This window comes from Ursus americanus, chromosome 16 (assembly GCF_024610735.1).
Source record: "Ursus americanus isolate L20-20 chromosome 16, mUrsAme1.1.p, whole genome shotgun sequence".
NCBI lineage: Eukaryota > Metazoa > Chordata > Mammalia > Carnivora > Ursidae > Ursus > Ursus americanus.
This window is the reverse complement of record NC_142142.1, coordinates 50,270,968-50,284,364: the sequence shown is the minus strand read 5'-3', so window position 1 is coordinate 50,284,364 and position 13,397 is coordinate 50,270,968. Positions and strand designations below refer to the sequence as shown.

At 54.1% G+C, this 13,397-nt stretch overlaps 1 protein-coding gene across 1 annotated transcript; it reads left to right on the top strand.

Moving 5' to 3' along the window:
• Window positions 1-418: 418 nt before the first annotated feature.
• On the top strand, window positions 419-12,785 carry IL10RA (interleukin 10 receptor subunit alpha). The gene is made up of 7 exons (XM_045797875.2): window positions 419-556; window positions 2,612-2,726; window positions 3,321-3,505; window positions 4,373-4,542; window positions 5,163-5,313; window positions 6,616-6,737; window positions 10,075-12,785. Exons 1-7 carry the CDS (start codon window positions 490-492, stop codon window positions 10,990-10,992), a joined length of 1,728 nt encoding a protein of 575 aa, XP_045653831.1. The 5' UTR covers window positions 419-489; the 3' UTR covers window positions 10,993-12,785.
• Window positions 12,786-13,397: the final 612 nt, after the last annotated feature.

Genomic DNA, 13,397 nt, shown 5'->3' with positions numbered 1-13,397 from the left:
CGCCTGAAACAATCTCCTTCCCCACGCGGCAGGCCTTGGCCACAGCTCCAATCCCAACCCTATTCGTCCGGCAAAATCGGCTCTGACACCCTCAGCGCACCCTTTGCACCACCGCCACTCCCTCCCAGGCTGCCCAGGCCTCATTGACAAGATCGCGGCGGGGGGCCTGGGAAGCCAGGAGGGAAGGGCTGGTCAGAGCCCGCCCCCGGCCCGGGACAGCCCAGCGCCCGCCGGGCCTCAGCATCCTCCCCATCCGCGGGGGTGGCCAGCGCTCCGCTGTGGGAAAGCGGCCCCGCACCGGCATCCGGACGTTCGGTCTCGGGGGCGGGGCGTCCAGGGGCCCGCCCCCTCTGACATCAGCCTCGCGGGGCGTGGGCGGGACTGCCCGAGAGCCCCAGCTTTCAGAGGCAGAGCCGCGGAGTCGCGGCTGGAGGCGCGCAGCCTGGGTCTTGCGCTGGCTTCGACCCCAGAGGATGCGGCGTGCCCAGGATGCTGCCGCGCCTGGTAGTGCTGCTGGTGGCGCTCCGCAGCGTGAGCCTCGGTTCCTGCGCGCACGGTAAGGATCCCAGCCCCGCCCTGCCCTCTCCGCGCCCGCCCGGCGGGGCTGAGTTCCCGACTCCCGCTCTTCGTTGCCCCTACGTTAAAGTTGTACGTTGCACGGAGAACCCCGTCTCTGGCTGTCCCTCGGCGCGGGGGCGGGGGGGGGGGAGTCCATTGCCTACTCCCTCCCAGAAGCTCCCTTATTCCGGCAAGCCTGGGTCTCAGGCTCCCCACTGTGGAAGTCGAAGAGCATGAAATTGATTGGGGGGGGGGGTGAATAGAGAAGTTCAATGACACCCACCCACGCACCTCCAGTTTATCTTCCATCCACCTCCAAGCGAGTCAGAAACTTAGTCCTGGCCTTTTTTTGTTGTTCTGGTTCAACTGGTAAGAATGCTTTCCCCTCTGTGGAATGACTTTGATCCCCCATCTGATTCCACCTTCCCTTAGCCCTCCACTTAACCTGTTTCTTCCCCATGCCATTCCCCCCCAGCCCAGGTCTTGCCCCCTACTATCATCTGTTGCTCCATCTGGTCATCCCTGCTCCTTCTTTAGCCCCTAAGTGCTCCCACTGCCACCTGCCTCCCTCTCCCTCCTGCTACCCCTTAGCTCAGTCTTCTAACCCAGCCAGCTATCCTGGAAAGTTTCTGCCAGGGAAAAAAGTAAAGTCTGGAGAGAGAATACTGGGGCAGGGAGGTGGAGACACGGAGAGTGGAGCCAGGGAGAGCAGGGACTCAAACTGCGTCTACACCAAAATACAAAGTAAAACCTGCAGTCAGCCATTCACATGATCGAGAGCTGAGTCGGGGATATGGAGCCCCAACACCGCAAAGACCCGCTGCATTTCTCACTTTCTATCTAACGTTTTGAAATCGAAACACAGCCTTGAGGATCAAAGATAGTGTAAGAAAGAAAGCAAGGAACAGGGGAGATGTACTTTCTAAGTGCAAATGACAATTCTAGAAGAAGCATTACTAGAGAGATGGAGAGAAGTTACAGAACAAAGGAAGCCCGAGAGAGTGGCTGGCAGATCGAGAGACATGAAGGGATTGAGGAGGAAAGAAGAGGAACAGACTGGCTATTGGCCTTGACCTATGTAATTGCACTTGATTGGCAAGACTTTTAGAGTAGGTGTATTTATTACATTCTTACAAATGAGAGGTTCGGTGAGGTTAAGTAATTTGCCCAAGTCACACTGGCAAGTGTTAGTTTGAGGCTTCTGAAGTTGGAGTGTCCCAACGGTGAAGGGGTGGGGGCAGGAGATCGAGTTAGACAGCGGTATTTAGTATCTCACGGCGGAGCCAAGGGTGCTGGCTCTGTGTGGAAATGTCAGCACAGTCTAGAACCAGACCTGCTTCGTTCTGTCTGTCCTCACCCAGCCTACAGCCCTTCTAGACGTGGGGGAATGTGGCAAGCATTCAGCTTGGGGTTGCCCAGGAGACCTGTGAAGAGAAACAGGCAGATGCCAACAAGCAGGCTATTTGTGTACCCCAAGAACTCCAGAGAGGAGGCCTCAGGCTGGAGCCAAGGCTAGGGCCAGGGTAGGGACCAGGGATGGGGATGGGGGCCAGCCTTGGGATGAGGCTGGAGCAAGGACAGGGACAAGCTTATCTGAGATGAGATCTCACTGCAGACAGACATATCTTAGCCTTCCGCCCGTGCCTTCTCTCCGGGGATACATCAGACTCAGCTTGGCTCCTCTTAGCCACCACTTCTATTTCTGATCCCAGACAGCAATCTAAGGCATCCAGCACTAGCTCTGGAATCAGACACATGCGGATTCACCCTGCCCCTTACTAGCTCCACTGGCCTTGGGCAAGTCATTCAACCTTTCTGAGCCTCCATTTCTTCTCCAGTAAAATTGGGGTCGTAAATGCCTACCTTGTAAGGCTGGTTGTGAGAATTAACTGAAACAACATATGTATTTAGCAGACAGTCCAGCTCATAGTAAAGTAGTCAATAAGTGGAAGCTGGTAGGAGGATGGTCACCATCGTCGTCATCATTGTCACCGTCACTGCTGGGGGTGGGCTCTGCAAGCTCTGATACTGACATTCTTCTCCCCGGGGACAGAACTGCCCAGCCCTCCATCTGTGTGGTTTGAAGCAGAATTTTTCTCCCACGTCCTCCGCTGGACTCCCATCCCAAAACCATCAAACAGCACCTACTATGAAGTAGAGCTTCTGAGGTATGGAGAGGGGAGGATGGAGAAAGGAGGGAGGTGGGTGCGGGAGGGGGTGCACGCATCCCCTTCACTTCCCTGGCACGGGAAGACATACCCATCTTGTTATTGAGGTAACACCGGGAAGGACCCTGGCATATATCCATCAGTTGACAAGGACTGGTTGAGCCCCATATGTGTTGAGCAGTGTGCTGGGAACTCTGGGATGAGAAAGCCAAGGTATTTCCCTTACCCTCAAGTTTTTTCCATCTTATTGGAAAAACAGGAAATGTACCCATAGTGTAATTAGAAAACAAGGAAACCCTAATAGACTACAAATGTCATTGGGAGAAAGCCCGAGAAATCAGGCTGTATTGCAGTGGGTAGCAGGTTTTCCTGGAGGAGTTGGAGATCTGTTAGATATTCCAATCTAAGAGAAATTGGTACATAGTCCCAGAACCAAGACAGATCCTCTTGCAGCTAGATGCCCGGAATCAAGAGAAAATACCCTGCGGGCTGTACCTCATGGGAGCTCTCTCCCTGGGCCCCTTGCTTTCCTCTTAAAGGAGGTAGGTTTGAACTTAAGTTCTTCCACCAATGCCTTTCCTGATATCTCCCCAGGTATGGGATAGAACCCTGGAAGTCCATCCCCAGCTGCAGCCAGACCCACGTGTCGTTCTGTGATCTCACTATGGTGACCCTGGACCTGTACCACAACAATGGCTACCGAGCCAAAGTCCGCACGGTGGATGGAAACCAGTACTCCAACTGGACCTTCACCAACACCCGCTTCTCTGTGGATGAAGGTGCTTTTCCTCCCCTGGGCCTAGACGATGGCTTTGGGGATTCTTTCCTGCCAGAAACTCCAGTCTAGAATGTGACTCTGTTCCTGTAGCTCGCTATCCCGCTGGTCTTCCTGGCCGAGGACCTAGTTGCCCAAACATCTAGTCAGGACTTTTGATAAGATTTAGATGAAAATAGCCAAGTTGTTCAAGATTTAAAAGGGAACTGGAGTTGTTTATCCTACAGAAGAGAAGTCTTGGGGTGAGTGGAACAGCTGAGTCACAAGGGCCAGAACTGTGTACTTGTAGGGTTCTGGAAGAGGAAGTGAATCCATAAGCACTTAGCACAGGGCAGCAAACAGTAGGCAGAATGGGATCCAGTCCTCAGTCCCTTAGAGCCGAACTCCCAGTGATCAGGGTGGGAGGCTTTGAAGCAGGGAGATGCTACTGAAGAAAGGCTGGGGGTCTCTCTCAGCAGAGGTAAGAGAAAATGGTAAGCCCCAGACTTGATGGCAGTTTTCCATTCTACGAACTGGAATTGACCATGCTCTATAGGTGAGCCAGCTCTGCAAAATTCAGAGTCAGAACCAATGGTCTTCCAGGTCTTTGGGCCAGTGCTCCGCTGGCTACAGAAACATTACATGAGGAATGTGTTTAAAAAATCAATGTTTCCGGGGCCCACCTTCAAAAATTCAAATTCACTGTGTCTTGAGTGGACCCGGGGCATCTGTATTTATAAGGTACTCCCCAGGAAGTCCTTATGTGCTGCCAGGTTGGAAACCGGAGGCCCAGGTTTTAGGGCGGGTAAAGCTTGACTCTAGAGGCCCGGTGTGGACAGGGCACCCAGGCCCTCCCCGACCTGCAGGCCTCATCATTTTGCTTCCCCACCAGTGACTCTGACGGTTGGCAGCGTGAAGCTAGAGGTGCACAATGGCATCATCCTCGGGAAGATCCAGCCCCCCAGGCCCAAGCTAGCCCCTCTGGGCGACACTTACGAAAGCATCTTCCAACACTTCCGCGAGTATGAGATTCAGATCCGCAAGGTGCCAGGGAACTATACGGTAAGGGCCTCCCCAGGGCCGCAAGACATCTGTGTTTGTAATGCAGTGGGCTCCCTGGACCTCCCTGTCCCCGGGGCTGGCAGCAATTTGTGCATCCCTGGGGAACCTTGCAGGCAGAGTAGAGGGAGGTCATGGGGCACGGGAGGGAGCTGAGATGACCTCAGCCCTCAAACCTAGGCTCCTGCCAGGTGGCAGGGAAGACACTGCCCACTCGTGTCAGGCACCATGCAAGACATTTAATAGCTGTTATTCCTGATCCCCTCACAGGTGGATATTTTATTCCATTTTATAAATGGGGAAATGAGGCTCCAAGAGGCTATGTAATTGCCCACGGACACACCCCTAAGTGGGAGATCTGGAATCTGCCAGAGTCATCCTCTTCCCACCATTTGGTTCCAGCCCCTTGGCATCTATAAAATGTTCCTTTTCTCTTTTGGTACAAAATAAGTCATGTCAATCACAGAGATCTTGGGCTGCGTTGATAATACCGGGTTTGTTATGTCAGGGAAAGGACACAGAGGGGGGTGGCCTGGAACATCTCTGATGTCTCTCCTGCTCTCAGCTCCCATGGCCCACGAATCAAGGGTATTTTGTTTATTGCTATGTTGTTTTTGTTTCAGTTCACAAAGGAGAAGGTGAAGCATGAAAACTTCAGCCTCTCACCCCCTGGAGAACTGGGACAGTTCTGTGTCAAGGTGAAGCCGTCTGTGAGCTCCCGAATGAACAAGGGGGTATGGTCCAAGGAGGAATGCATCGTGCTCACCCGGCAGTGTGAGTCTGCTGTCGGGGGCTGCTGTCTGGGGGGGAGGGCCTCACACGATCCGAAAAGCATCAGTTGAGGGCCACTGATGCCAGGGGCACGCCCCCACACAGCCCTATGAGAAAGCTGCTATTGTCCCCATTTCAGAGATGTAGGAACTGAGGCTCCGTGGGTAGCAACAACTTTCTAGGGCATGGTGGCACAGCCAGGTCTCTTGATGCTGGTGCTGGTGTTCTGTGTGAGCACAGCTGTGCTTCCCAAGAACCACCCCCAACCCAGGCCCAGGCCCACTCTCCCAGCTGCAGTAGTTCCTGTTTGTTACATCCCTCTGCTGTCCTGTCTTGGGGCTGGGCACCGAGGGCCTTCTCCTTAGCCCCCCCCCCATCGGAACTAAAGCCAGGCTCTGCACAGGTGCTGGGGAGGGGAGGGAGAGGAGGGAGGGGAGAGGTCCTGGGATGTGATGGCCATGGTCCTGTCCATGGGGGTCTTACAGTCTGGCTGGGGAGACAGGGCGTACCCAGAGGAAGCTCTAAATAGCAACTACTCAAGGCAGCCTACGCCCCACCAGTCTGGTGTGGGCAAGGCCCGCAAAAACAAGAGTGACTCCCTACATTTCTACAGTCCATTTCCATTCATGAAGGACACTCACAAGTTCATTGTCATTTAGCCTCACTCTCTTTAAGCAGAGTTAAGGCACCATCCCTGTGTCAGGCTTTTTCAACATTTACTCACTGGTAGAAGAAATAGTTTGGCGTACGGGTCAGGCTTCAAATGTCAGCTTTACCACTTAAGAGGTATATGACTTGGGTAAGTTACTTAAGCTCTCTGGGCCCCAGGATCCTGGTCTGTAGAGGGACGATAGTAGTGCTCACCCCTGACTGTCGTCAGAAGGGTCAGCTAACCTAAGTCAGGGGAGGTGGTGGATGATCAGTGCTGTGTCCTTCACACTCGTGTGGTAGGCACTACTATTTTTCCCATTTTAGTGATGGGGAAACTGAGGCTCAGAGAGGCTGAGTCAGCGGTGGAGCTGGGATTGGAGCCAGGCCTCCATTTTACCTGCTATACCATCCAGCCCCCGTTCCACGTGCTGTGGTGTGAATTGTGTGCACAGCTGAAGTACAGCCAGTGTGTCTAGTGAGGGAAACCCTTTAGGACAGAGGTTAGAAGGCCAGGCAGGGATTTCCAAGTATCCAGAAGCATCTGGTTGTGGCCTGAAGGAGGCCTAGGGGATCACCTGGGCCAAGGAGTGGCTCCTGAGAGTGGCCGTGGACTCCCAGGAGCCAGGCCACAAACACATCTCTCTGGGCCTGCAGATTTCACCGCGACCAACCTCAGCATCTTCTTCATCTTCGTCCTGCTGCTGTGTGGAGCCCTGGCCTACTGCCTGGCCCTCCACCTGTATGTGAGGCGCCGCAAGAAGCTGCCTTCCGTCCTGGTGAGTCTCAGGGGAAGGCCGCTGGCCCATCCTTCTGCGCCATGCCGGGACTCCAGGAGACGGGAGGCTCCCTCCCAGAAAGTCCCTTCCCTCAGTCCTGACATTATCAGGAGGCCCCTTCATCAAGGACCATGGCGACAGAGAGGGGGCTTAAATGCAAAGCCCAGTGCTGAGAACATTGCCTCGTAAGGGCCCCCAATAAGACACATATTGAGTAGTCCCAACCCCCCTCCCCCCGTGTCATTTTGTTACTATTTACTAATAATTGACCATGGGCCAGCCCCTATGCATTAGTACCTCTGAGGCAGGTGGGGTTATTATCCTCATTTTACAAAGGAGGAAACTGAGGCATGGAGCAGTTGTGACATGCACGGGGGCCATGTAAAGAGCCAGGAAAAGACAGGACGAGCCCGGGCTTTCCCACCCCTGCCAGCTGGTAATGATAAGTGCTCCAGAAGAAGAAGAACATGGGGTTGGAAGCCCAGGCCTAGGGCTGCTGCCAGAGTGGCAGAGAGCAGAATGGGAGGTACTGCCTGGGAGTTGCGGTCATGGAGGTGGCCAGCGTCTCCGCCCCCCTCCCCGAGTGTCTCCTCTCACCACACAGTGCCAGCAACTGCTGCATTTATGCTAAGCCAGCCTCCAGAATTCAGCTTGCAGCATTGAGCAACATTGCCAAACCCCCACCTGTCCCACCTGGGATTCTGGCTGCTCCGAAGGTTGCTGCCACATCTCCACAGAGCCCATCATGGAGAGGGCCGCAGGCTCTGCTGGGAAGGACCGGCTCCATCAGGGAGGCGGGGGTCCCAGGAAAGGCCACAGCTGGGAAGGCACCCCCCCCCAGAGGGATCCCAGGATTACTAGGAAAGATAAGGAGAGAGACAAAGACCCTCTGGAATTATGTTGAGTAAGAACTCAAGGAAGTGGGGAGGTAGGGAGAGAGGGACTGCCTGGCCTAATTAGGGTCTTTGTCCAGGCAGCAAAGGACTGTGTTCCTAGCTTCAGTGCCCTGGGTAGAGTGGTATGGCAAGGAGACTGGGGACAGGCAGCCCCTACAGCCTTACAGGATTAAAAAGTTCTTCCTTGTGTCTAACTGAAGTATGTAACTCATTGTCTCTTCTCTGTGCTCCGAGGAGATTCCATCCACAAACACATATGCATCGGCCTGTGTAACAGGTGCTCTGAGCTGGGCCTGGAGCCTGGATGGGGCTGCCCTCAGGGATGGACGATGAAAAAGCAAAGGGGTGAGGGAGGGGTGGTCCTGGTAACTGGAGCGGGGATTCCTCATTGGGCATCAAGAAGAGCATCAGTGAAGTGGCAATCGAGCTACAGTTATTGAGCACCAATGACAGGCCAGATGTGGTCCGGGAAGAAGCTGATTCATGTGGCCCCTGGTCCCAAGGGGCTTGATTACAGCCCGGCAGAGCAGCCAGTGTAGAGCCTAGTACTTCTAAAGCAAGCCAGGGAAAGAGGCACAGGTCCAAAATGCCAAAGAGACAACATGCAGTCTCTGGGTTTTCGTTCCTCTGTGCCATGTGCATCACAGAAGTGAGCTCTCCTTGAGAATGTTCTCCTCCTCAAGATAAATGCAGCCCGGTTGCCTTCATCTAATGACAGTGGTCATTACTAACTTAATGAATAACTTCGAGGGCACAGAACACTTTCGCATTCTATGTTTATTCTCACTCATGAGCTGTTTTGATCAGATATTTGAATAAATGGAGATTTCAGATCAGGACAGTGGAGTACAAATCGCAGGTTTGTCCTTTGCTGCTGTGACTTTGTGCAAGTCATTTCACTTCTCTCCTTAGAGGCTGGAGAGTAAATTTCAATTTGCCCAGTATTTACCGAGTGCTTTCTCTGTACCAGGCACTGTTGTAAGCACTTGCCGTGCACTAACTACAACATGAGGAGGCAAGTACTATCACTATTTCCATTTTATAGGCGAGGAACTAAAGCACACAGAGGACAAATAATTCAGCCAAGGTGACACAGCTGATAATAGGCAGAGCTGGGATTTGAACCATGGAGTCTAGCTCCAGAAACAGATATCCTTAATCACCAACCTGTGTGATATTCATAGGAACTCAACCAGTAGGAGTTGTATTCAAGTCCAAACTTACAAAAGGAATGAGGGCAGGTGGGCAACAGTGAGTCAGTAAGTCAGTCAACAAACCTTATGAGTGCCTCATATGTGCCAGCTCAGTTTAAGCTCCGGGAACAGAGTAGCAGACGAAACTAGACAGCTCCTGTCATCAGGGAGCTTATAATCTGCTTGGTGTGGGGAGTAAATGTGGTTAGATAGCAGGCCGCAATGGGAGGCAGAAAATAAATTTTAAAAAAGAATTTCAGGAACCAAGTGCTAAGAAGAAGTAAACTAGGTGAATGTAGAGAGTGTCGGAGCTCTGCTTTAGCCAGGATGATCAGGAAGGCCTCTCTGGGGAGGAACATCTGAGCTGAGACCCAAATGATAGGATGACACGGCCAGGGAAAGTGCTGAGAGAAGAGTGTTCCCACCACAGGGCGTAGCACGTGCAAAGGCCCTGAGAGCACTGAGCTGCTGCATGAGCAGAAAGAACCCCAGTGTGGCTGAGACGGAACAGCTAGGGGGAAAGGGATTAAGCGACTTTCCCTGGGACTCTGGGCAGGTTGTGGGGAGCAGGTCCTCCCCCGCTGCTAGTTCTGTGCTCCATCCACTGCCCTACGTGGCAGCCACCCTGTGTTTGCACAAGTCACAACTCGGGGGCTGGAGAACTTAATTTGGTGTCTCACAGCCAGCATTTTAAAAAATGAAATGGACGAGCGAGGATAACAGAGGGGATGGGATAGGACAGAGTAGGATAGACTGGAACAGGAGTAGAACAGGAGAGTAGTAGTGTAGATCACGGTACCCAGGTAGTAATGAGAAGTGTTATTTTGTGAAACCGCTTTCAGTTTATGGGATATTTATATACAGGCTATTATGTCACACATTTCTTATTTGGAATCATAGTCCAAAAAAGTTACGCTTCTAGATCTATCTAGATGAGTGCAGCTTGCTCTCAGGTTTGGAAAGGACTGCTGCTAGAGCTGAGAACATTCCTCCATTCCTGGCCGGCTCCCGTTCTGCCTGCCATTCCATCTGAGCTGCGAGCACACAGGCCCGAGCCAAACCGAGAACTGCGTTAAGAGGAAAGGTCAATCCTGAAGTGAAACGAGAAGCACCAGTGGCTCTGTGGGTCCCTCGGTTAGAGCAGAACCCCCTTGAGCCCTCCTCCTGGCCCTGGGGCCTCGCCTGCAACACCAGAGTGGGTTCCCGTAGGTGACCCTTGCTTCTCTCGCTCTGCCCTCTCCTCTCCAGGTCTTCGAGAAGCCTCAGCCCTCCAGTTTCGTCAGCCAGCTTCCCTGCCCCGAGCCCCAGGATGCCATCTACCCCCTGGATGAGGAGGCCTTCCCCAAAGTGTCCCCAGAGCTGAAGAACTCGGAACTACACGGCAGCACGGACAGTGGCTTTGGCAGTGCCAAACCATCCCTGCAGAATGAAGAGCCCCAGTTCCTCCTCCCTGCCCCCCACCCACAGGCTGGGGCGACCATGGGCAAGGGGGCGCCCCCGGAGCTGGACAGCAGCTGCAGTGGTGGCAGCAGCACAGACAGCGGGATCTGCTTGCAGGAGCCCAGGCTGAGTCCCAGCACTGGCCCCAGCTGGGAGCAGCAGGTGGGGAACAGCAGCCAGGACCAGGACGACAGTGGCATTGGCCTCGTCCAGAACTCTGAAGGGCAGCCTGGGGACGGGCAGGGTGGCTCCGCCTTGGGCCATGTCAATCCTCCCAGGCCTGAGGCGCCTGGGGAAGAAGACCCAGACTCAGTGGCATTCCGGGGCTACCTGAAGCAGACCAGATGCACAGAGGAGAAAGCAGCCAAGACAGGCTGCCTGGAGGAAGAGTCCTCCTCAACAGATAGCCTTGGCCCCAAGTTCAGGACATGCCTAGATGCCGAGGCACGCTGGCCTCCACCAGTGCTGGCCAAGGGCTATTTGAAACAGGATCCAGGAATGACTATCACTCCCTCAGGTACCTCAACTGGACAGTGGGACCAGCCAACGGAGGAATGGTCGCTCCTGGGCTTGACCAGCTGTGGTGACCTAGGAGAATCTGACTGGAGCTTGGCCCATGATCTTGCCCCTCTGGACTGTTTGGCAGCCCCAGGCAGTCTCCTGGGCAGCTTTGACTCAAACCTGGTCACCCTGCCACTAATCTCCAGCCTCCACTCGAATGAGTGACTCAGGCTAAGGGGCTGCTTTTGATTTCAGCCACAAGGGCCCCCTGGGGTCAGAAGTGATGCGTAGAGGCCAGTGTGGGCACTCTTCTGCAAGCCCAGTGGGGCCAGCCCTCGTCAGGCCCAGCAGGGCTGGCTAAGGAGCCCAGGGCAGAGCGAGACGCTCTTGCTCAACTATCGCAGACACATGGGTGGCCTGTGCTGCAGGAGGGTTCCAGACTCTGGCAGAGCCAGGAAGGGCAGGGCAGACATCTCCTCCCTCCTTGGGCTCTTCCTGTACTGTAAGAGATTATTTGCTCAGGGGAATCACAGGGTTTTCTGGAATTGTGGGGAGGCCCAAGCTGAAGTCGTTCAGACCCAGGCCTCCCCCTTAGACCAGCCAAGTGCCAGGGCCTCCAGCCGGATGGAGGCCTGGGAGGGTGGGGGCTTCCCTGCCGAGGTCATTTCTTGGAGGACAAAAGAGGGAGCAGAGACCAAGTTTGATCTCTGGATGGTCAGAGCTGGTCAGCCTGGGATGGTCACATGGAGAAGCTTCCTGGCTGGCAGTCCTCCCAGGCAGGGAGCTTGTCACGGAGGATCTTAAGATGTATCTGTCCTGGTCAGTCAGTCAGTCTGCCAACCATTGTTACGGAGCCATGGGGGTTGAAGCCCCTGTGGCTGACTTACTCTTACTTACTTACTACTCTTACTACACTACCTCTACCCTGTTGCCCCCACCACCTTACTGACGGTACCAGAGAAACCATGGTTCTTTGTACTGGGCAAAACTCAACCCTTCAGGTGGTCTCTGGGCTTGGGCATGAGCTCACCTGCCCCAGAGGGTCAGGGTCGGGACCTACACTTGTGTTTACTGCTAGCATCCAGCTACAGACCCACAGGACATGGCCCTGGGCTCAGACCGCTGCTCGCTCGGGGTCCGGCTGTGTGAGTTGGCCTAGCCACTTCTTCTCAGAGGCCCGCTTATCCTCTGATAACATGTGTGGAATAATGACTCAATCTCCACTGGGCCGTCCATGCCGGATGTTAACCAAGCTGGTGTCAGGGGTGATGTCTCCAGCCTGGTGTGACCCTGGGCTGGGAGGAAGTGGACTGCAGAACCCATGTCTGCACAGAGCCAGCTTCTTTCTCGTGCTGGGGATTAACGGATGTAGCAGAAGTCCGTGGTGTCATGCTAAGAGGACTACCCGACCCTGGCCTAGGAAGGGGACAGGTGTGGGCCCTGCCTCCCTACAGTCCATTTGGATTCTATCTTCAAAGCCAGTTTACAGCCCTCGGGCAAGGAAGCTGGGGGGAGTGACAGGCATGGGGTCTGTCCCCTTCCAGGGTCACCACTTGGCCTTGCAGTTTTCTGTGGCATTCTGAGAAGAGACACTCCAGCTCAGGGAATCCACCCAGAACCACCCCCGACTCCCCCACCACATCCTCCCAGAGGCTCTGATGTGCCAGTATGATAACTGAACTCCCTCTCGACACTTGGGCACGCGGGAGGATTCCTCAGGGTTCCCTTGGAAGGGTTATTTATTCTGTTCCCTTATTTATTGAAGCAGCAGCATGGCACAGTGCAAGGGTCCTGGGTCTTTCAAGAACCTGGAGGTTCTCGTTCTGACTCCACTGTTTTAGCGTCTCCTCATCTGTACACCGGAGGGTCTCCGTTTCTTCGTCTGTAAAACCACACCTGACGTGTTCACAGACGGGTGTGAGGCTCCCCCGAGGTGGTGGACCCGAATGTGCCCTGCATGCAAGGCTCTGTAAATCAGCAACGTATGCTTTTTACTTCAATAAACCGTCAGGACCTCAGGAATCATGTGAAACCTGTCAAATTTCTGACGACAGGGTGGCTGGTGGAAGCCTCAAGTTGATAATTGAGGTTGATAACGAGTAAGATGTATGATGTTGCTTTAGCAGCAACGAAGACTTGGGCTCCAGTCAGACACAGGTAGGAGTCCTCACACTGACATGAAGTATGTAATGGATATGGAATGGAATGGAAGCTTCTTTCTGAAGGCTGAAAAGGGAACGTATAACAGTGTTTTGAGTGTGGCGTCTGGCCAGCTGGAAAAGAGACCAGACCTCCCTGGAGCACTGCTACCTGCTCCCCTCAATGTGGAGGCACGTCCCAGGGGTGCTTCTCATAAGTGCGGAAGCCATCAGCAACCGATTCTGAGAGCAGCCTGCCCCTTCCACGAAAAGCCACACGTGGGTTTGAGTCTCTCCCCAAGCTCAGCCGTGCGGATGGGGCAAACTCAGGGCACGTTCCTCTTTGTCCCATCCTGGATCCTCGAGGAGGTGGATGGGGACACCTCATCCCCTTTCCTCTGTGTCCTCTCCAACGATGCTTCTCCCGGTTTCACTCTGGGGAAACAATCAGTTCTGGGGAAGCACCGATCCTATCATCTTCAGAGAAGTTGA